General features: G+C 45.2%; 1 protein-coding gene across 1 annotated transcript in view; it reads right to left on the reverse strand.

Annotated features, from left to right (window-relative positions):
• The window catches only part of CEP55 (centrosomal protein 55), a 55,904-nt gene that overhangs the window by 22,855 nt on the left and 10,601 nt on the right, over positions 1-22,448 (reverse strand). The window contains exons 2-6 of the mRNA XM_068255553.1: positions 15,857-16,058; positions 12,334-12,567; positions 9,999-10,058; positions 3,271-3,415; positions 1,464-1,777 (exon numbers count right to left, since the gene is read on the reverse strand). Of these exons, the coding sequence (XP_068111654.1) occupies positions 1,464-1,777; positions 3,271-3,415; positions 9,999-10,058; positions 12,334-12,567; positions 15,857-16,021 (918 nt within the window). The 5' untranslated portion in view covers positions 16,022-16,058. The remainder of the gene's footprint in view (positions 1-1,463; positions 1,778-3,270; positions 3,416-9,998; positions 10,059-12,333; positions 12,568-15,856; positions 16,059-22,448) is intronic.

The raw sequence follows: 22,448 nt of genomic DNA on the forward strand, positions 1-22,448 counted from the left end.
ATAGCCGCTAGGAGACTGTAAGCTGTCTATTTACTCTGTACGGTGCTGCGATCTACTGCAGTGCTGTACTGGGGACAGCCATGTGACACGGCTGTACCCCTGGGCGGCAAGGAAGCAATCCGCTGTCATAGGTTGAAGTCTATGACAGCCAATCACGCTAATTGGCTGGCAGGGGGGGGGGGGGGGGGGGAAATAATAGAATAATAAAAAAAAAAATTATTTTGTTATATTAAACAAATATTTGTAAAAAAAAAAAAAACATTGGAGAAGCAAAAACAGCCCACCAACAGAAATCTCTGTTGGTGGGCAGAAAAAAAAAATGAGAGGGGGGTTGGGGGTTGGGAAGATACCTATAAAAAAAAAAAAAAAAAAAAAAAAAAAAAAAAAAAAATAAAAGGAAGCTAAAACTAACACTTACCTGGGGCTTCTATCAGCCCCCTGCTGCTGTAGTGTCCAGCATCGCCCTCCTCGATGCGCTGTACCCCACCACCGGCACGGGCTAATTATTCATCTAACTAGATGAATAGAACTGCGGCTGCCCTTGTGCTCGCTCCCATGCGCGTCAGCGGGAGCTTACTGCGCAGGCGCACTACAAGAAAACTTTGTACTGCGCCTGCACAATGAGCTCCCGCTGACGCACACGGGAGCGAGCACAAGTGCAGCCGCAGTTCTATTCATCTAGTTAGACGAATAATCAGCCTGGTGGTGGGGAACGGCGCATCGGAGGACGACGATGCAGGACATACAGCTGCAGGGGGGCTGATAGAAGCCCCAGTTAGGTGTCAGTCTTAGCTTTAAGGTACCAGAGAACCCCTTTAAAGTTGCAGTGGCTTATTTTGTAAAAATGGCCTGGTCATGGGGAGGGGGAGGGGAGTGGTTAAACAGTACCTAATCCAAAAATAACATTTTGAAGGAAACACCTGTCCAAGTAGCCTACCTTCCGTTATCCCTATTCAGCTGGTTTTCATCGCTCATCAGTGGCTGTAACTGCTGTAAGGCAGAGGTTTCATTTTGCATGCATCATCAAATATGGCACCTGAAGAGCTTTGCTTTTCTGCGCAGAGCAGCTGACAGAGCGGGAATCTCCTCTGCGCTCGTGCACTGTTCCAACTTCAATGCATGAGCATCTTGAAGTCCGACGCACGGCCGTGCAGGGAACCGCATGCGCATAGCTGGGAAAGAGCGGTGGCGCGTGCACACGATAACAAGCCTCGCGGAGAGATAGAGCAAACACACACAGGAAGGTCTTTGCAAAAGTCAAGGTGTCTGATTAATCGACTGGCTAGTCAATGGGTAACAATCAAGGGGAACCACAGGAGGCAATTACAGAGGACGGGGGCAAAAATTAATAGTGCAGACACTGCGGCAAGTGCCTGCTTTGCTTCAGAAAGATATACAAGTCAATGGAATGACATATTTGCCACAGTTTAGGTTCCCTTTAAGTGGACACAGAATCTTCCTACCTGACTACACAGCTCTGAGGTTTTCCGCTTTTCCTCTTCATACATTTCCCGATATACATCCAGTTCGCTCTTTGATCTCTGCATCTTCTCCTTCATGCGTCTGCGGTCGTCCTCGCGCTGCTGCCGCTCATTTTCGCTCAGGGATTTCAGGGCCGTCGATAAATCTGCAGCTTCTTTCTTCTTCTCCTCCAGTTTCAGCCTCGTTTCAGAGAGTTCAGAGTTTAACTGAGCCGAGATCTGACGCTCTCCTTCAAGATCTTTCTTGGCGGAGGCTAAAAGTCCATTATAATATTTCTGCATCTCTTCATCTTTTCCTGGAATGTCAAAATTAGATCAGATATTCAATATATTTGCAGCATCTCCAGCCAGACAAATAGGATTCTATCGCTTTTCATGTGGCCGAGCAGAGAGCCAATATGGTTTGAAGAGGAAAAAAAGAGGGAGGGGAATGTGGGAGGAAACCAAGAGCTCATATAGTGTAGTAAGTTTGTGGCACAGGAAATAAGATGAGTGATGGTCAATGAGATGCAAATAATTTTGAGTTGATGCAGGATTATGCAAATTTATGCATCTTGAAAATGGACCAGTCACATTTTACCTCAGCAGGACTTGATCGATTCATTTTTCCAAGCTGCATAAATTTGTATACAAAATTTGAATAACCCTGCATCAACTCAAAATTAATTTGCTCTCATTGACCATCATGAATTAAGACATTGTGAATAATTACTCATGTGTGCCACGGGAGTGGCAAACCAGTAGGGAGAACCAACCCAACCCTACTTGTGTTAAAAAGTTGCTCTCTGCAATTATAAACAAAACAAATGGATATACCCTCCACATTAGGTGCAATGAAAATGTATGTGGTTCAGAGGCACCAACGTGAAATAAAATTATTAAAAACAGTTGAAGGAAAAACCTCAATGGTGAGGCTAAGAACTGTAATTTTATTGATTCACATAAACCAAAAAACTCATAGAATGCAACACGTTTTGAGGGGCTAGGTTCCTGCTTCTTCAGGCATATAGAGAGCAAAATCTCCAATGAGCTGTAGTAGAGCCAAGAGTGTCAGTTGAGAGCTTTGTTCATTTGGATGCAGATTTGTATATTATATGCAGATGGTAGTATGTCAGTAATGTTACCGATATTCTACTATTACCTCTCCTAACCCTCTCTCATACTTCCCTACAGCTGAGGTGGAGTATGGCTACATAATAGCGGAAACGTATCCCCCGCCAACATCCTGTATTTCCACCACCCAAATTAACCTCCTCATGTTAGGTCAATTTGCAAAAGCCTGTAGCCAAACAATGGTACTCCGAACCATCAAAACGGAACAAAGATAATCAGCACCGCTAGAACCAAATCATGCTTGGCTATACTATAGCGAAGTGCCCAATGCCACAGCATCCCTGCTACCAGTATCCTGAGCTTGGCTATATAATAGTGTAACATGGTGTTAGTCGTCACTGTAGTGCCTGCCTAGTGCCCAAATTAACCTGTTGGCTCTACCTTAAAAGCCAATTACATTACCTGCTTCATTAGTAGGAACCCCCCCCAATTTCATCGCTTTGAATTGGCTTATGATGAGGAACCTCATTAACCAATAAAATGGAGGGAGGGAACATGGTTATACTCTATTTTTCTAAAGAAAGTTGGATCTAACAGTATAAATTAAGAATGTACCATTACAAATAATTCGATCATTTCACTTCTTTGCTTCACATTAGAATTTTTTTTTCTTCTAACAAAAAGTGAAGTGTAAAGTACACTTTAAATGACTTCATGAAATAAACCCAGATGTTACCGTTTGAGCTGTTCTCCTTTCTCTGTTGAGTTTCCTTGGAATTAGCCACTTGCTGTTCCAACTCAAAGATTCGAGCCATCAGCCCCTGAACAAAGGTCTCACGCTGCTGGTCATATACCAACCACTGCTGGTTCTTCTCCAAGGCCTGCCAACCATGATGGCATAAGAAAAAGTGTATTAACAACAAGGACATAGGACCCCGAGCAATTTTCACATTTCAGTGCTGCTCCTATTCATTCACCAATGACTTGATTAGCACTTATCACACCTTTATAATCTATTATTGGTTTTGTTTTCAGGACAAAAGGCTTTTTAGTGGGTGATATTTTGGTTTAGAAATTACCTATTTTCTTTGTAATTTAAAAGGAAAATAAGGGGAAAATGGTAAAAACAAACTCCATTTTCATCCATTACAGCTTTACAATAAACAGTGCTAACTAGAAGTTAAACTGACACATTTGTGTATCCATCCTGGTTATTACATTTTGATTATGTTCCTAGTAATGTATGGTGACAATATTGTATTTGGAAATAAAGGTGTCTTAGGATTTGTGGTTTTTGCGTTCTCATTGTAAACCATCAATGATTACAAGTCCTTATTTGCAAGGATAACAGTAATGTAAAGGTGCGTACACACGCAGTACTGTAATGGACGGGTCCCTCAGACCCTCCCACTGGGCGGGCGTTCTGCCGACAGTAGTGCGTGTGTACAACGGATGAGCCGGTTTCTGAATGATCCGCTCAGCGCTGGACGGACAGACAGACAGACAGACCAAGTTTGGGTTAAAGAGATACTGAGGTCTCTTTAAAATTCGTTTTTTATAACAAAATCCTTTTTAACATATTAGCCCTAACTAAACTGCCGCATCCCTGCAGCTGTAAGCTATCTAAACCCCCCCTAACTCACCCTCCCCTGCTAAATCCACAACTTTCTTGGTCGTGGATTCTGCTGCCCTCTACTCTTCCGTGTGAGGCAGGGGTATGAGCTGCAGTCCTGCCTCACATGCGTCTGTCAGCGGCAGATCTCCGCCTCTCCCCCGCCCCTCTCAGTGAAGGAAGGCTGAGAGGGGCGGGGGAGAGGCAGCGATCCGCCGCTGATGGACGCGTGTGAGGCAGGGCTGCAGCTCATACCCCTGCCTCACACGGAAGCGCTGCCCGGAGTGCCCCCCGGGGAGTTTGGGGGGGATTTAGTTAGTTAGATTACAGCGACGGGGATGCGGCGGTTTAGGTAGGGCTATTATGTTAAAGGGAATTTTGTAATTAAAAAAAATGATTTTTTTTTTTTAGAGAATGAGTTTTCTTTTTAAACGTGTTTAACTTAACCTTCTGCCGCCCGCGTCACGCCAGTAGGCGTGGCCGCGGCGGCAGCCCCAGGACCGCCTAACGCCAATTGGCGTAAAGTCCTGGGGCTCTAATTTGCATGAGATCGCGCGCATGGTGCGCGCGCATCTCATGCACGGAGGGCGGAGCTCCGCCCCTCCTTCAGTCTCCGAGCGGCTATTGCCGCTCGGGAGACTGTTAGACGGCGATCACGCCGTCTATTTACTTGGTGCAGCGCTGCGATGAGCAGCAGCGCTGCACTGGGGACAGCCGTGTGACACGGCTGTCCCCATGGGGGACAAGAGAGCGATCGGCTCTCATAGGCAGAAGCCTATGACAGCCGATCGCCGTAATTGGCCGGCTGTGGGGAGGGAGGGAGCGAGGGAGGGAAGGGAATTAAAGTAACGGGTTTTTTTTAAAAAAAGAACAACAACAATATTTATTTAAAAAAAAATAAACATGGGGGGAGCGATCAGACCCCACCAACAGAGAGCTCTGTTGGTGGGGAGAAAAGGGGGGGGGGGATCACTTGTGTGCTGAGTTGTGCGGCCCTGCAGCTTGGCCTTAAAGCTGCAGTGGCCAATTTAGCTAAAAATTGCCTGGTCACTAGGGGGGTTTAGCCCTGCAGTCGTCAAGTGGTTAAAGGCAGGACATCAATCTGTTTTTAGGAGTACAAAATTTCTTTTTTTTCTTTAAAGCAAGCCTGAAGTGAAAATAAACTAATGAGATTAACAATTGTATCTATAGCTCTAATCATACATAGGACTGTCCTGGAGTCCCAGTCTGATTTTGGATTGTTAAGATTAAAAAGGAAATCTAACATATACATATAAAAAAAAACAAAAAAAAAAAACACTGGAGGGATACTTACCTCAGGAGGGGAAAGCCTCTGGAACTTAATGAGGCTCCCCCTACCCTGGCAATCTGGGGCTGGGACCCCCCTCCCCAAAGTGCAGTGAAGTAAATGTTTACCTACCGCGATCCAGCACAGGCACATTAGTGGCTTTCCATTTGGTTTCAGGCAGAAATAGCAGAGCCTGATTGAGCCTGCTGCACTGCACAGGTGCAAGTCACCTGCGCAGTAAAGCGGACCCGATTGGGCTCTGCTATTTCCGCATGGGTCCTTCAGAAAGCCACTACTGCGCCGGTGCTGGATGGCTGTACGTAAAGGTTGCCGTGCCTGCACAATGCTTATCAAGGAACGTTTCAAGAAAGTCAGTGCTGGATCCCCAGACTAAAGAGGACAGGGGAGCCTCATTGGGATCCTGAGGCTACCCCCTCCCAAGGTAAGTATCCCCCATAGGTTTTTTTTTTTTTTTTTTTTTTTTTTTTTTACACAGATTCTTTAAAAATTACATTTTTGAGTGTCTTTTAAATAACTTATAGCTTTATGCAGCTCCCATACAGACTATGGCTTTTTTTATTTTTTTTAACATTCCTGCACTCAGAATGGTTTGTAAGACACAGGTGTTTTATGACCTTTAATTAGATATCTATGACAGTTGCTACAGGGCTGCAGTCCAACTGTAGAAAAAAACAAAACTATCCACTTAGAGCCATACATTCTTAACCATTTCAGAGAGGAAGAAAACAAATAGCTTGTGTTTCTTTTCTTTAGAACATATACAAGTTTATCTCATGGTACTACATTTCACTTCAGGGTCATGCTAACCAATTAGCATCTTCAAACAAAATATTTTTGAAGAAGCTGCACCCATTTTAAACTTGTCAGCAGAATTCGTTCTGCCTACTGGAGGTCATGCAGAACGGCACGGAGCAAATTTTATAGTAACCGGTTTCGGATGCTGGACCGACTACTCCTTTTCTTCCATCCGCGATGCTGCACATTCGGCATTCCTCTTCGGACTCCTGTTCACACAGAAGATAGTGTCAGCAGTGCAGCGCCACCCGGTGGTAGAAGAGGGGTAATGGAACAGTCTCACCCCTCTTCCACCACCGTGTGGCACTGCACCGCTGACACTATGTTCCGATTGGAAGTCAGAAGATGTCGGCAGCGTATGGCTGTGGGTGGAGGAAAGGGAGAAGCAGGCCCAGCAGCCAGAACACGCAACTAGAAAACCGCTCCCTGTGCCGCTCTGCATATCCTGCCAGGCTGGGGAAGGCACACTTCCCCAGCCGCAGAATTCAGCCCTGCAGCTACATTAAGTTTTACTTCATGTGGCTGCTAAATGGATATCCAAAGCAACAGTCCAACGTCAGGATGTGAACTCCCACGGCTGATTGCCCTCTTGTGATTCAGTCACAGGTTTTTCCTCATTAATATGAGCGTGCATGCAGGTTCAGGTGTCTGATATACCTTCAGCCCATAAATTATCAGCAAATTACTTTTTTTAATCATCATGTAGTGCAAAAATGTGATATATACAGCAGTAACTAATATAGATTGCAATCTATATTTGTAATTATACGATATTATTGCCATTTTGGCCACATGATACGTCCATATCTATCCATCAGCATCTACACCTGCAGAGGCGTGCAAAAGTCATGCAGCACCTACCTCTATGGGGAGTCCAACATATCTGAAGAGAAATTAAGAAGGTAAAAAGAAAATAACTCAAACTTGGCATCAAATGAAAGGGAATGGAGATTGCTAGTTTTGAATCCAACCTGCATAGTGCTTATTAATGAGACTCTGAAACCTCCCTTAGGGCCCATTCACACTTAATGATCGCAAAACGCTAGCGATTTTGCTAGAATTTTGCTCTGGCGTTTGTGATTAACGCAAAAATAAAAAAAAACATTTCCACCTGGCGATTTTTTAGCGATTGCTTTTTGCGCTTCTATAGCACTAAAACGCAATCGCCGGAAAATGGTGCAGTCTACGCCTTTGCGTTTAGTGTTTTTGGCCGATTTGCGCAAATCACCCAAATGAGAATGGGCCCATAGACTTATTACCCTAGCGCTTTGAAAAGCACAATAGTTTGAGCGTTTTGCCAAAATCGCCGGCAAAGCGCTCAAGTGTAAATGGGCCCTAAATCACCGTTTTCACTTAATCCTGTTAAGCATTATTGCCCCCTCTGAAATGCCACATCCCTGCGGCTGAAATCTCAATCAGTCCCCCAAAACTACAGGGCAAAAATCCACGACTTTTCTAGTCGTGGATTTTGCTGCCCAGGGGAGACCGAGCTTTGGGCTGTAGCTCTGCATCCATGCGCGTCATTCTGCGCTGGTCGCTGCCCCTCTCAGTGAAAGAAGACAGAGGGGCGGGGGAGAGGCGGAGATCCGCGCAGATTGAAGGAGTAGAAGTAGAGCTACTGCGCAAAGCTCTGCCTATACAGGAAGCTATCCCCTAATCTTGCCCGGGGGGGGGGGGACGCTTCAGACTGATGTAGGGACGCTTCAGACTCTCTTTAAAGGCTTTCCAGCGTTGACACTCATGCTGTGTGTACTTGTCTGTGAGCCCTCAGAAGCACTTGTGTTCCCGGGTGCTTCTGAAAATGGGCGGCTCCGTACTGCGCATGCACTGAATAGAGCCGCCAGTCTTCATAAGCACTCGGGGATACTAGTGCTTCCTATGCCACCCGAGTCTGCAAATTAAACGGTGCTCACAAGGGGCATAAAGAGAGGACAGGGAAGGCTCTATAGGATTCAGATTCAACAATATGCCATCATACTCATGTTCTAAATGTACTCTCCCACCTTTTTAAACACCCAACACCAACCTCCTAATCTTCCCCTCTCGACTCCTAAAACGAACCTTCCCCTCTCCTACCGCTAACCTCTTCCCCCTCCGCCTCCAACACAACCCCCCCCCCCCCCCCCCACCACCACCACCACCACGCCATTACCTTGATATGAGTTAGGCTAAAATGTGACTCAGTACCTCTCCAAGCACTCAGCCATATTATGACCAAGCAGCTGCAGCAAATTTCAGTTGGGCTGCATAGTAGCCGAGCGACGCCATCACCCACTAAACTCAGGGCCCTGGCATTCCATAGCCGCAAATTTATATTGCGGTCTATGGGTTACTGAGATGCGGCAAACGCCCTATGCAATACAAACTCCATCCAAAGTAGTTTTTAGTAATTGCTTTTGTACTTTAAAAAAAAAAAAGTGAACTACACATCTCAGGAATATCTGGTTTGCATGCAAATTTTTTATGCAGCTTGGAATATGGCTAATCCATGTAGTCAGGAACTGCATTCGGTTGGCCCAATTCTATGCTGTATGAATAGCACCTCACTAACCATCTCCATCACAAACTAGACCAGAGATAGTTGATGGATGTCTCAGTAGAAATGGGAGAAGGTGTTGGCTGAAAACCAGCATAGCAGGCACAGAATAGTGCAGGAAGCAAGCTTTGCGATCGTTGTATTGATATTTGCTTGCTGATCTGTGCTATGCATATGGCATGTGTGCCCCAGTCCATATTTCCACTTTTAGTAGTAGTTTTTAAAGTGAACCTGAGATGCATCCAATTGCTATATTTATTCTTACCTGGTGCTTCCTCCAGCCCCATGAGGTGTGTGGGCTCCCTCACTATCCCTCCGGTAATCTGGCCAGTTGTGCGCTTATTCGCATGCGTGGCCCCAACGCACGTGCCCCGTTACCCGGGAGCATCCTGCACCTGCTCAGCACTACCAAGGCCGAATTTGTACTCTTTACCGCCCAAGGCCACTGTAACCAGCCGCCCCCTTTATTATAGGTCGCCAGATGACCCCTCCCCCTTACCCTCTAGTACAAGTAGCCCGATAACCCCTCCCCTTCAAGTGTAGGTAGCTAGACGACTACCTTAATCCCTCCTTTTCGCACTCTCACCTTTCAGTATAGGTAGCCAGCTTGCCTCCACTCCGCAGTAGCCATCAGTGTCACCTCTCCGCACATGTCCAGTGCAGAAGCTTCCTCTTCCCCTCCGTCTCTCCTGATCTCCCTGCACTGCAGCATTTGCAAGCTTGCAAATGCTGTACCAGTTTAGCCTGCTGCTTTGGTGCCCTTGCTTATGTGGTGTCCTAGGCCATGGCCCAAATCCAGCCCTGAGCACTACTGCGCCGGTGCAGATACAATCGGAGAGGCCAGAGAGGGAGCCCACATACCTCATGGTGCTCAAGAAAGCCCAACGTAAGTATAAATATAACAATTGCATACATCTCAGGTATTCTTTAATAAGTTATAATGTTTTCACCGTACCGCTGCTTTGAAAATTTGTGTTTATTTAGGGTGTACTGAGAGCAGAAGTGCAGTCCGGCATAAAATGCAATATAAACATGTTTCTCAACTCCTTACTGCCCATACACAGTTATCCTACCTGCCTTTGGCCTAAAGTAATGTCATCTCTGTACATACCTCAAGCCCCCATCACAGTGCTGGAAGCAGCCATTGAATGTGTACCTCATATCCTGTGCAGTCAGAGGGACACTAACGTACTGGATTGTTGCTGTACTTACATCCTTTAACTGAGCCTCCAGGATCTGAGTATTACTCGGAGCAGATTCTTTGGATGTGTCCTAAAAAGTGATGAGAGACAATAGTCAGCGTAACTGAACAACTGCAGACCAGCAAGAAGGACTGGGTCAGATGCAACTTTCCAAGCACACAGCATGCGCGTTACAGGTGTAACAGATTTACATGCAATTATATCTGGCCATTTCAATAGTGCCTCACCAAAGCCAGACATCGAAATGCTCACGAGATACAGGACAAGCAAACTGTGGAATCCTTGGACAATTTGATTCAGTTATTTGATCAGAACCAGTGGCATAACTAAGGAGCTTGGGGCCCCAGTGCAAGTTTTACATGAGGCCCCCAAGCACTCTGACATGGAGCCCAAAAACCTACCAAGGACAGCTGCAGTGTCAGAGAGGTGTAGTCAGAGTAAGGAAAGTTTGTCAAGATTTACCACTATGCAACGCACATAGAGGGGTGATCATTACCAGCATAACACCAATGAAAAGCTAATAAAATGGATGATGGAGTTCAACCCCCCCGTGGGCCCCTCTGGTCACTACATCTGCACCCCCTAATGCTACGCTACTGATCAGAACTAAATGCCAAGCTAACGCACACTCTTGCAACAAAATGTTTTAACTACAATGGGGCAGGTGGGGGGGGGGGGGGGGGGGGGCAGTGAGAATTCTGTAATTCATCAACATCAGTCATCTTTATTCTGAATTGTCAAACGTTAAGGGCTGGTACCCACTAGAGTGATTTTTTTTAAAGTTTAGGGAGCGATCCAAAACACTAGCGACTTCCCTAAACGCTCAGCCAATGTTAAGGGATGGGCCAAATTCCACTGGAATGATTGAGATTAGCAAAATCGCAAACGCAGGACATGCAGCATTTTTTAGCGTTAGCGTTTTGCCTTAGCGTTTCTGCAATGTAAAGTATATAAACGCTGGCATAATCGCTCACGAATCTCTATACAGAGTGACTTTGCTAGCATTTTTAGTGGGTGTTGAAAATAAAAAAAAAAACGGACACTTACCTGGGGCTTCTACCAGCCCCCTGTAGCTTTGTCCCACGCCGTCCTCCAACGATCCACCGTTCCCCGTCGCTGGTCCTGGTGCAATTTCCGATACTAGCAAGACTGTGGCTGCACACTCGCACCTGTGCGAGTCATCGGGAGCTTATTGCGTAGGCGCAGTACATGAAAACTTCGTACTGTGCCTGCGCAGTAAGCTCCTGATGATGCAAGCGAGAGCACGCACTATTCGTCTTGTTAGACGAATGTTTGAACGGTGCCAGCTGTGGGGAACGGGTGATAGGAGGACGACGACGGCACGGGACAGACAGCTACAGGGGGCTGATAGAAGCCCCAGGTAAGTGTCCGTTTTTATTTACAACAACCCCCCAGAGAACCCCTTTAAAGGAGAACTGTAGTGAGAGGTATATGGAGGCTGCCATATTTATTTCCTTTTAAGCAATACCAGTTGCCTGGCTATTCAGCTAATCCTTTGCCTCTAATACTTTCAGCCATAGGCCCTGAACAAGCATGCAGCAGATCAGGTGTTTCTGACAAATTTAGACAGATATGACAAGATTAGCTGCATGCTTGTTTCTGGTGTGATTCAGACACTTCTTTAGGCAAATAGACCATCAGGGCTGCCAGGCAACTGGTATTGCTTAAAGGGAAATAAATATGGAAGCCTCCATATCCCTCTCACTACAGTTCTCCTTTAAAGGGAATCTAAACTGAGAAGGATATGGATTTTTCCTTTTAAAATACCAGTTGCCTGACTCTCCTGCTGATCCTGCGTCTATAATACTTTTAGCCACAGCCCCTGAACAAGCATGCAGATCAGGTGATCTGACTGAAGTCAGACTAGATTAGCTGCATGCTTGTTTCGGGTGTGTAATCCAGCCACTACTAGAACCAAAGAGATCAGCAGGAGAGTCGGGCAATTGGAATTGTTTAAAATAAAATATCCATATCCCTCTCAGTTAATGTTCCCTTTAAGTCTGAGGGTAGAGAAGCAAAAAAGGACGGCCCAGCATGCCCTGCAACTTCCTTTTGTGAGGCAAAGTAACAAATAAGAGTCCAGTAAACTGGGGAATGATCATTTATAAACAAGAAAAGCATTAGTGATTTTTAACACTTGAATTTCCTGGTTAGCATCCTTATTACTTGCTTACCAGATAAATATAAAGAATTGATTTTGGATTTTATGCCCGGACAGTTCCGCTTTAAATACTTTCTGTGAAAAACTGTATAAAAGATTGTCTCTTTTATAAACGAGGCCTATAAAGCCATACATAGAAGTGAATGCGGATAGCTCGCACTACCTGGACAGCTTGCGGGACGGAGGACTGGAATGTAACTTTACGAGGAGGAACTTCTGGCATCTGCTTGCGAATTTCTTTGGAAACATTCTCCATCTTCCTGGCTTCCTTATCTACAGCCAGCAACTGGCCCTTGTTCTTCTGATTCAGCGCCTCATTCCTATGCTGTATGATTTCAGCCTGCCGAGACAGATCCTGACCGCTCTTCACTTTATGCGTTTCCAGGTCAAGTATTTTCTACACAGAACATACAATTCAAGGCAGACATTAGAATGGAACATTTCCAATAAGGCCATCAGTGAGGCCTGGTTCACACAGCAAGAGCTTTTTCTGAGCGCTTGTAATTTTAAAAGCTCTCGCTCATGTAGGGTTATGAGTCTGTTCTCACTGGAGCGATGTGCAGGGCCGGCGCTACCATAGAAGCAAAGGAGGCAACTTCTCCAGGGCCCCGACCTCTGCTGAGGCCCCGCAGCACCGACCCTGGCTGCCTGCTCCCCAGGGCCCTGAAAGTATATTAGTAGCAATAATTACCTCAGTCCCGGCGTGTAAGTTGGCAGGCAGCGGTTGCACTTTCAGGCACACTGTCTCACTCTATGATCCGGCGCGTTTACACGACGCGCCGGGTCATAGAGTGAGAGAGAGACAGCGTGCCTCAAAGTGCAGCCGCTGCCCGTCCGCTCAAATGCCGGGACTGAGGTAATTGCTACTAATAGACTTTTAGGGCCCTGGGGAGCAGAGGGGTCCCAACCCTGCAGTTTGCCACAGGGCCCTTTAAACCGGCCCTGGCGATGCGATTTTGTAAAAATCACCCATAGCATTGCATTAGCAAGAACTTTTCAAATCGTAAGCGCAAAAAAAAAACAAAAAAAAAACAACACACCTCTTGCAGTGTGATCCAGGCCTAAGACTTTGCAAGACACAAACAATACACAAATCTACTTGAATCGGGACTTTTAAAAAAAAAGGACATATAGGGAGGCATTAAAGCAAATGTAAAGTGAATCTATATTTATGTTTCAATAGTTTTTTTTAAATTTTAACATTAAACAAGAACAACATTACAGTCAAAATAATGAACCGTATAATACATTGCTGTATTCAAACAGAAAGATAGTGCAAGTACAATGCATATCATGAAGGTAGTAGCATGGCAATATGAACCTTAAAACTGTGAAAACCTGTGAAGATTGGGTATCAGGAATCAAAAGGTTGATAAATAATGGCAACCCCTAACAGAGTAAAACAGTTTTTAGAACGGCACAGTGTTAATAAGCTTAGGAACTTAGGGAAGGTAGTAACTGCCGTTCACAGAACCAAGTATTGTTGGGCAGGGCCATCATCCCTTAGGTGCAACTGGGAGCTTATGAGGTCCTGTTTCCAGCGAGACAGGATGAATCTAAATAATATATACATACATACTCACCTATGGAGAGGAAGGGCTCTGGATCTCAGAGAGCCTTTCCAGGCCTCGCTCCGTGCCCTTGTTCCACTGCTGTCCCCATTGAAATTTCCACACCTTCACAGTCCTCAGAAGGACTCCTGTTAGATTGCCTCTTAGTGGCTCTGTACTGCACATGTGCGAGCGCGCACTCACACATACACATTATGGAGCCACCCATCTTTAGAAGCATCAGAGGTCATGAGAGCTACCGAAGTCTTCTGAGGGCGCCCAAAATGGTTTCAACCAGTTGCCAAATAATGTCAACAGGGAAGACCGTGGTGGTCCAAGGGCATGGACAGAGGACTGGAAAGGCTCTATGGTATTCAGAGCCTTCTCTCACAATAGGTAAGTACATCACCTTTATTTCTAGGTGTGCTTTAGTTTAACTTTAATGGTCAAAGGAGCGAACACTGGCAATTAAGCGCATGAGACTTGGGCGCTCAGGGAGTAACTTCTGTGCCGTCAGGAGCTGAAGTTAAAGAAAAAAAAAAAAAAACCCAAAACACCAATTCGGCCTCCAGCAATTACTGGAAGCCGAATTATTTCATTCCCCACCATCCATGGCGGCCTGGAGGGGGAATAGTATTTAACATGGCCGGGAACTTGTGCAGCAGCAGGATCAGCCATATACCGGCTGTATCCTGCGCAGATTCCTCTCGTACTCCAAAGGAGGGGCTTTCTCCCAAAGTAGTATGTGTAGCCCTAGAACCAAAATCCCTGCGTTTTCACAGAAGGTAACTTATGTACTTTATCATCTTATGCACCACAAACCATGTGACATTCTGATCACCTGCAAACATCCAGAAGAAAACATAAGAGTGTCTCAGGGAGAAGCTGGATGCTTGCTACAGGAATATGGAGTCATGTGGACTGCAGTGTGTCCATTGACAAGCGTGTGGGGCGGATACTAGGCCTGAACAATTTTAGGAAAAGATTGAATTGTATGATTTATGTCAGAAATTGCGATTTCAATTCACGATTTTCTTCAAATCGAGCTTTAATCCCTATTTTTCCAATGTGCACAGTAACAATCGCAAACATGCACGGACAGAAAAGAACATTTTGCACAAATTCACTGTGTCCCACTGCAGCAGACAACAGCTATGCAAAACAGATTGCAATACCACAATTTCACAGTGCCCCACTGTAGACAGCAGCTTTGCAGAATAGGTGGCCACAGTCAGTGACACCACAGCACAGTCATCAGCATTATCCTGCTGACACTGTGCAAAGGAGCTGGAGGCAACACAAAATTTTATTGATGGGCGTATGGGCGGAGTCTGCTGCCCGTGATATTTCAATTGACAGGCGTGCGGGCGGAGTCTACTGCCTACCCAGCTAGTAATGTGCTCATGGAGGAGTGAACCGCGTGAGATTGAGAGCCTGCGGGCGGAGTCTGCTGCCCGCTTAGCTGATAGGCTGCATTGCACAGGGGGAGAGAGTGACCCGCCTCCCCTCCATCGCTGCAAATAAGACCCGATGCGAGCAACACCCGCTGAGCTGCCACTGCACGGAGCGGCGAACAGTGCACAGTGGGAGAGGGGACTGCTATACTGCCCGTGGGTGGGGGTGGGGGTCTGGGGAACAAAAAAAAAAAAAAAAAAAAAAAAAAAAAAAAAAAAAAAACACAAATTGCCGCTATGACGATCATGGAATCGCCGTTTCCGTGATCGCAATTTCGATCCTGAAACGATTTATCGTTCAGGCCTAGCGGATACAGTAGTCAAAATATGTCAATTGAGGTGGTTCCAAATCTGTTTGATTAGGTTAAGTGCGGGGAATTCAGAAGCCATAATATAAAGGTCAAAATGCGATTCATCAGCCTGTCAGTAGAAATCCCCCAGGACTAATTAGGTGGGCGGGCCGCCTGGCTGTTTTGAGACCCCGCCCGGGTGCTATCAAAGGCTTCCCCCTAAATTGGCCCTAGACTATGATATATACCCTACACGATGCATACACAGACATTTGACTATGGTAAGGATTATAGTGTGCGCCCCTCTGAGAGACAGTTATGAGACAAGACAATATACTCTGTAGTTAAGATGTTGGCGCTATATAAATTATTAAATATTAAAGGGACATTACCTCCATCAACCTGTTCCTCTCGCCATCAGACATCTTTGATTTGGAGGAGTCTTCAAGTTTCTTCTTCAGGGCTGCATTTTCCTTCTTGAGTTTATCCACATTGTTGTCAGACTTCAGCAAAGCGGGTTTTAGGCCCAACTTGTTGGTGATGATTTTAGAAGTCATTTTTTATAAATGTCGTCTGGACAAAAAAATGAAGTCACTAGAATAAGAATAAAAAAAATGAAATAAGTTACTGTAATCAAGTGAGGTCTTCAAGTACACCTGAAACGATGAAGTTAGATACTTCCCTCAATAGAAGAAAGGCACTGAACAATACAGATATTTCCCTGTTCCTCTGAGCACATGGTCTCACTACATTCTTTTGGATAATCACATCTGGGCTGAGATCAATGAGGATCAGGAATGCTGGAGAGCTATATCCCCCGATCTCAACTGACACAGGTACTACTCTCATATTGTGCCATCCGGATGAGTAATTCTGGCGGTTGACAAAATAATGCTTGGTGAGTTCACTATAATCACTATTTAAAGCAGATCCAAGATGAAAAACTAACTATAACAAGTAACTTGTCTATATATCTTCTCTAAAGTTTAGATAGTTTACACAGCAGTTCTAGCTGCAAACCGCTTTCATAGAAAATGTTTTTTTCTTCCTGTGATACGTCATTGATGCCTCTGTAATGTTTACAAACATGGCTGCTGTCATTAGCAGCCATGTTTGTAAACATTACAGAGGCAGGCTTATTTGTATCTTGAGCACTTAGCCTGTGAAAACTCCTCCTCCTCCAACCTGTGGGAGTGGTTTATTTCATTTATAGGGAATTAGAGTATTAAAACAAAAACGTATTTGGTTTGAGGAATGCCCTATAAACAATAGGAAAGGAACACAATTATGCAATGAGTAAAAGTTCACCTCGGATCCACTTTAAGGCCTAGTCCACACTAGGTCCGAAAACATATCAGTGGCTCTGGATCAGTCTGCGTTTGCGGGCACCAGTTTTCAAAACCTGAACGGAAGGTCCGGATCTGCTGCATTTTCACAGCGATCGGTGGAGAGCAAGGAAGTAAGTTCCCTGCTCGCCGCCTGCTACATTATATTGGATTTTAAACTATTTTTAAATGACTGAAACTAGCTGGAGGGGTAGCGGGGACGGAGGACCCAGGTGAGGGAGGGGGGGGCGGGACCGACCCCCCTCCCCACTGCTGCCCCCTTCCTGCCTGCTCTACCCTTCAGCATTGCAGCTCCTCCCACCCACGGCAAGGGCTGGAGACGTTTCCACGGACTGGAAACGTCCATGCAAAATAGCCATTTTCTCTCAAAAACGGAGGGAAAAAAAAAAGGATTTACAAAAAGGATCCATTTTAAACAGATCTGTTCTGCAGGGCACAAGTGTGGACCTAGCCTAAAGCAAACCTGCAGCGAAAATAAAGGTATGAGTTTAAAGAGAACCAGAGATGAAGCACCCTCTTGTATTTTACCTTATAAATCAGTGGGAACATGACAGTAAACACCTAATCTGCTCTTTGTTTTATTGTTCTCTGTTTAATCTGACTGTTATCACCTCTGATAAGAATCCCTGACTGAGCACTCTAGCTTTGCTACGGAAAGATTATAGCTGAGTCTGTCTTCTCTGGTGTCTTTTCAAGCCCAAGCCTGCCCCCTTGTGGCTCTGCTATAATGACTCAGCTATAATTATTCCCTGCAAAGCCAGACTGAATGCTCAGTCCGGGATTCTTATCACATCTGATAACAGACAATTTTAGCAGTGAGGATGAAACAGAGAGCATGGTAAGTGTTTTCTCTAATGTCCTTACTGATCTATATGGTAAAATACACAAGGGTGCTTCGTCTCTGGTTCCCTTTAATGAGTATAATGAATTGTATGTGGAGTACAGCTAATAAATAGAAGATTAGTAGAAAAGAGTCCCATTGTTTTCCAAGTACAGGAAGAGTTAATAAAATCAATGCAAAAGAGCTTTACTGAGTTAAACCGACTGGGTTGAATATAGTCCTGTTTTCTGAAGCAATTGCCAAGAAACGGTGAGAGACAGCTTGAGATGACTGCAGGACAGTACAGGGGGTCCTTCTCTCAGCTTTATTTTATAGCTTGACAGTGATGTTTCTAAACTGCAATTATGACAGAATGATGCAGTGTGTAAAAAAAAAAAAAACACACACCTTTATTTTTATCTGGTAAACAAATAATAAAGATGCTAACCAGGCAATCCAAAAGGTAAAATCAACATTACTTTTCTTGTTGATAAATGATCATTCCCCAGATTACCCAACTCTTATTTGGTACATTGCTGCAAAAAAGGAAGTTGCAGGGCATGCTGGGTTTTATTTTTGTTGCTCCATATTTTCCTTTCGCACTTAAGCCCTGGGGGGGGTTGTTTCACTTACTTGGGGCTTCTACCAGCCCCCTGGAGCTGTCCCCTCCGGTCCCCCACCACCAGCTACTTTCAATTTGCGGGCAGGCCCATCATGCCTAGCCAAGCGACTCCTATGCGTTCCGTTCTACGCGTTCCTGTACAGGACGCTATTGCGGACAGCAACGCGTAGAAGGAGATACGTGGCCAGGCCTGTGCAGTGAACCTGTCGGCCGAAAATGACACTAGCTGGCAGCGGGAGACAGGAAGATCTGAGTGTGACTGCAAGGGCAAGAGACAGCTGCAGAGGGTTGGTAGAAGCTCTAGGTGAGTAAAACTATTTTTTCTACCTTAAGTATCCCTTTAACTAATGCAGCCTGATTGGATGAAGCCTCTTCCCCTCTTGTTTTCCCCTCCCACTCCTCTGTTCCTCTCTGACTGACCAATATTTATCATGCTGAGACAATGCACTTTCTATGGTAGACCTGGGTGGGAATGCCTGAAGACTGGGAGGAGGGCGGGCAATGCATACACAATGAGGCAGAGGAGACTAAGGGAGGAAATGACATCAGGACTGGCTTCAAAATAGCCACACAGTTAAAATGGAGAATCCTAAGAATGATTTTCTCTTTTTTTACTATAGAAAAATCACTAAAATCAAAATGTGGACAGTGCAATACATACGTTATGTAGGTAGAGCAAGTATTTATCTACTTATATATGTGGAAGTTTTTTTTTCCTGAGAAAGTATGGCTGACAGCTTCTCTTTAAAGCTCACTACACACACTACTTATTTCACCTGTTTATACATCCTAGATGGTGTAACTTATCCTCGATTTTTACCCTCTCTTAATGTGGCAAGAGTAGTCTACTGTAAGGCCTCTTTCAGATGATCAGCTGTCAGGCGGTGATTTCAGCTGTATTTGAATTGCACCCAAATTGCACTAGAGGGTGGCAGACAGGGTGCTTGGTAAGTGCGCAGTTCAGCATCCCATCTGAAAGAGTCCTAAGCTGCATGAAGAGATCACCTGCTGAGTCCCCTAAATCTATGGAAAGGCTGAGAATTATTGTAGGTTCCTAGTATAGGATCGGATACTTATAAAATACCAGTGAGGGCTCTTTCACACTAGTCAACACGTGCACATGTTATAACCAATGTATCAGCTGAAAGGATCCGCACCGTCTTTAAAACAAGTATTTATTGAAGCTCTTTTAAAATGTCATGAGTATAATTAAAGTGCGCTCCGGATCACCATTGACGCACAGCGTTTTGGATACAATCCTTCCTCAGAATGGTTCCAGTACACACTGTCATAATCACACATGCTATGTTCATTAAATGCACAGGCAGAGGACCTGATGGAAGACTACATTATGTCTACCCAATTTACATATATGCATATTCATGTCAGCAGGAACCAATGAAAATCCACTTAAATTATGTAAACATTGCAGAGACCAATGTGCACGAGACATTCAAACCAAAACACCTAAGGACTTACATCAGGCTGATCGCACAGTTGGAAATGCACCAGAGGTTCCCTGCACTGAAGGCACTCCCTTATCCATGGGGGACATGTAATACACATCCTATGTTTATTCAGGTCATCGTGCCTCAATGCCCAGTTAGCGGTGTTGGCATGAATATGCATATATGTAAATTGGGTAGACATAATGTAGTCTTCCATCAGGTCCTCTGCCTGTGCATTTAATGAACATAGCATGTGTGATTATGACAGTGTGTACTGGAACCATTCTGAGGAAGGATTGTATCCGAAACGCTGTGCGTCAATGGTGATCCGGAGCGCACTTTAATTATACTCATGACATTTTAAAAGAGCTTCAATAAATACTTGTTTTAAAGACGGTGCGGATCCTTTCAGCTGATACATGTGATCCCTGTGACTCCAGGGGTGATCCCGGCACGTCAATTATCCATCGGTGCAGATGTGATTGGATTATCCCATGTTATAACCAATGGCATGACTTCAGGACATTGCTGTTAGATCAGCGGCACTTGTTCTAATTCACCCGCTGTGAAACTGCTTGCGCCGCAGGATTAAAAGCTCCCAGAAGTGTCACAACATAACGCTCTGGATTGCTTTGTCTAATGTGAAAGGTAAAATGAAAGTCAATAGACTCAGGTTACCCCGCTTACCACATCCTTGGAGTGATCCATCAAAATGGACAGAACAGCTCCTAGTGTGAAAGAGCTCTGAGACCTTGTGACAGGGGGAGTGATATTAGATGCTTGTTCTAGGCTAATAGGTTTAGCGATTCATAGAGGGCCGGAAACCCTTTTTCTACCTTCCTTTTCTTAATGTGTTATGGAGGGAGGGGGGGCTACCTGTACTGGGGGCACCTTTACCTAGCTATCTATACCGGGGCAACTATACTTGCCTAACTATACTGGGGGCACCTTTACCGAGCTATCTATATAGGGAGCGAATATGATTGGTTAGCTATACTAGGGACAGCTTTACTTGGCTACCCATACTGGGGGGCCACCGCGCCTGGCTACCCATACTGGGGGGCCACCGCGCCTGGCTACCCATACTGGGGGGCCACCGCGCCTGGCTACCCATACTGGGGGGCCACTGCGCCTGGCTACCCATACTGGGGGGCCACCGCGCCTGGCTACCCATACTGGGGGGCCACCGCGCCTGGCTACCCATACTGGGGGGCCACCGCGCCTGGCTACCCATACTGGGGGGCCACCGCGCCTGGCTACCCATACTGGGGGGCCACCGCGCCTGGCTACCCATACTGGGGGGCCACTATGCCTGGCTACCTACACTGGGGGGCAACTATGCCTGGCTACCTACACTGGGGGGCAACTATGCCTGGCTACCTACACTGGGGGGCAACTATGCCTGGCTACCTACACTGGGGACACCCATGCCTGGCTACCACGGATCACACAATTCTTATGAACAGGGTTTGTGAGATTCGAAAGGTTCCAGATATTCGAGAACCTTTTTAGATTGGGATTCAAAGAAACTGGGTATTTAGTCCCACCTCAAGTATGGAGCTGAAACACTGTCAAGGGCTTCAGTCCACGCATTAAACTACTGTTTAATCACCTCTCTCACTGTATTTAGCCCTGTCACAAGGCTAAAATGACCCAGATGTAAACCTGAGCAATTTCAGCTCTGTATAGTTTGACACAGATGATCCACTCTCACAGGAGAATCTCTACAGGTAGGAACATTTATGGAGAAGCATATAATGTATTTATCAATCTGTAGATCTATCAATCTGTAGTTCTCAATTAACATCACAAGAATAAAATTACATTGTTTCCTGTGGTGGCCAAACAAGGAAGTACACATGATATATGATAAATCATGACTGTGCTTTTCCAGCGATTCCAACCCAACCCTCTAACACACTACACTGAACTGTAAAAATATTTACTGATAAATATATCAGTCATTCATTCTCAACCTGCTGGCTTGCCATTTTACGGCAACTAAGAAGAACGCTTAGAGGTAAACATGAAACCTAGAGAGAAAAAAAAATAGCACCCTGATCCCTCCTGGAGGTCTGCAAAGGTGGCTTTTACTTTACATTGTAGAGAAGGACAATCACCATTATGAATGATTCAGGAAACATCGAGGCCTGGTTCACACATAAATCTGCACATTTCCAGTCCTGTCAGTTACGCATCAGTTTTCTAATCGGTTTTACCTGACTGGGCCGGAAATGTAAACATTGGCCTCAATTCACTAAGCTTATCTCCTGGCTTTAATAACGTTGCTATAGTTATCACCATGGTGACGAGGCATGTAGTATTCAGGAAACATTTCCCCTCAGGCAAACCTAAAGTTAACTCTGTCTAAGTTAACTCTTCAATCCTTAAAATAACTCCAGGATTCTAAAGTTAAAGGGGAACTGAAGTAAGAGGTATACGGAGGCTGCCATATTTATTTCCTTTTAATTAATACCAGTTGCCTGGCAGCCCTGCTGATCCTCCGCCTCTAATACTATTAGCCATAGCCCCTGAACAAGCATGCAGCAGATCAGGTGTTTCAGATTTTAAAGTCAGATCTGACAAGACTAGCTGCATGCTTGTTTCTGGTGTTATTCAGATACTACTGCAGAGAAATAGACCAGCAGGGCTGCCAGGCAACTGGTACTGATTAAAAGGAAATAAATATGGCAGCCTCCGTATACCTCTTACTTCAGTTCCCCTTTAAAGACAGGCTGTTAACCTCCG

The sequence above is a fragment of the Hyperolius riggenbachi genome, chromosome 10, assembly GCF_040937935.1.
Source record: "Hyperolius riggenbachi isolate aHypRig1 chromosome 10, aHypRig1.pri, whole genome shotgun sequence".
NCBI lineage: Eukaryota > Metazoa > Chordata > Amphibia > Anura > Hyperoliidae > Hyperolius > Hyperolius riggenbachi.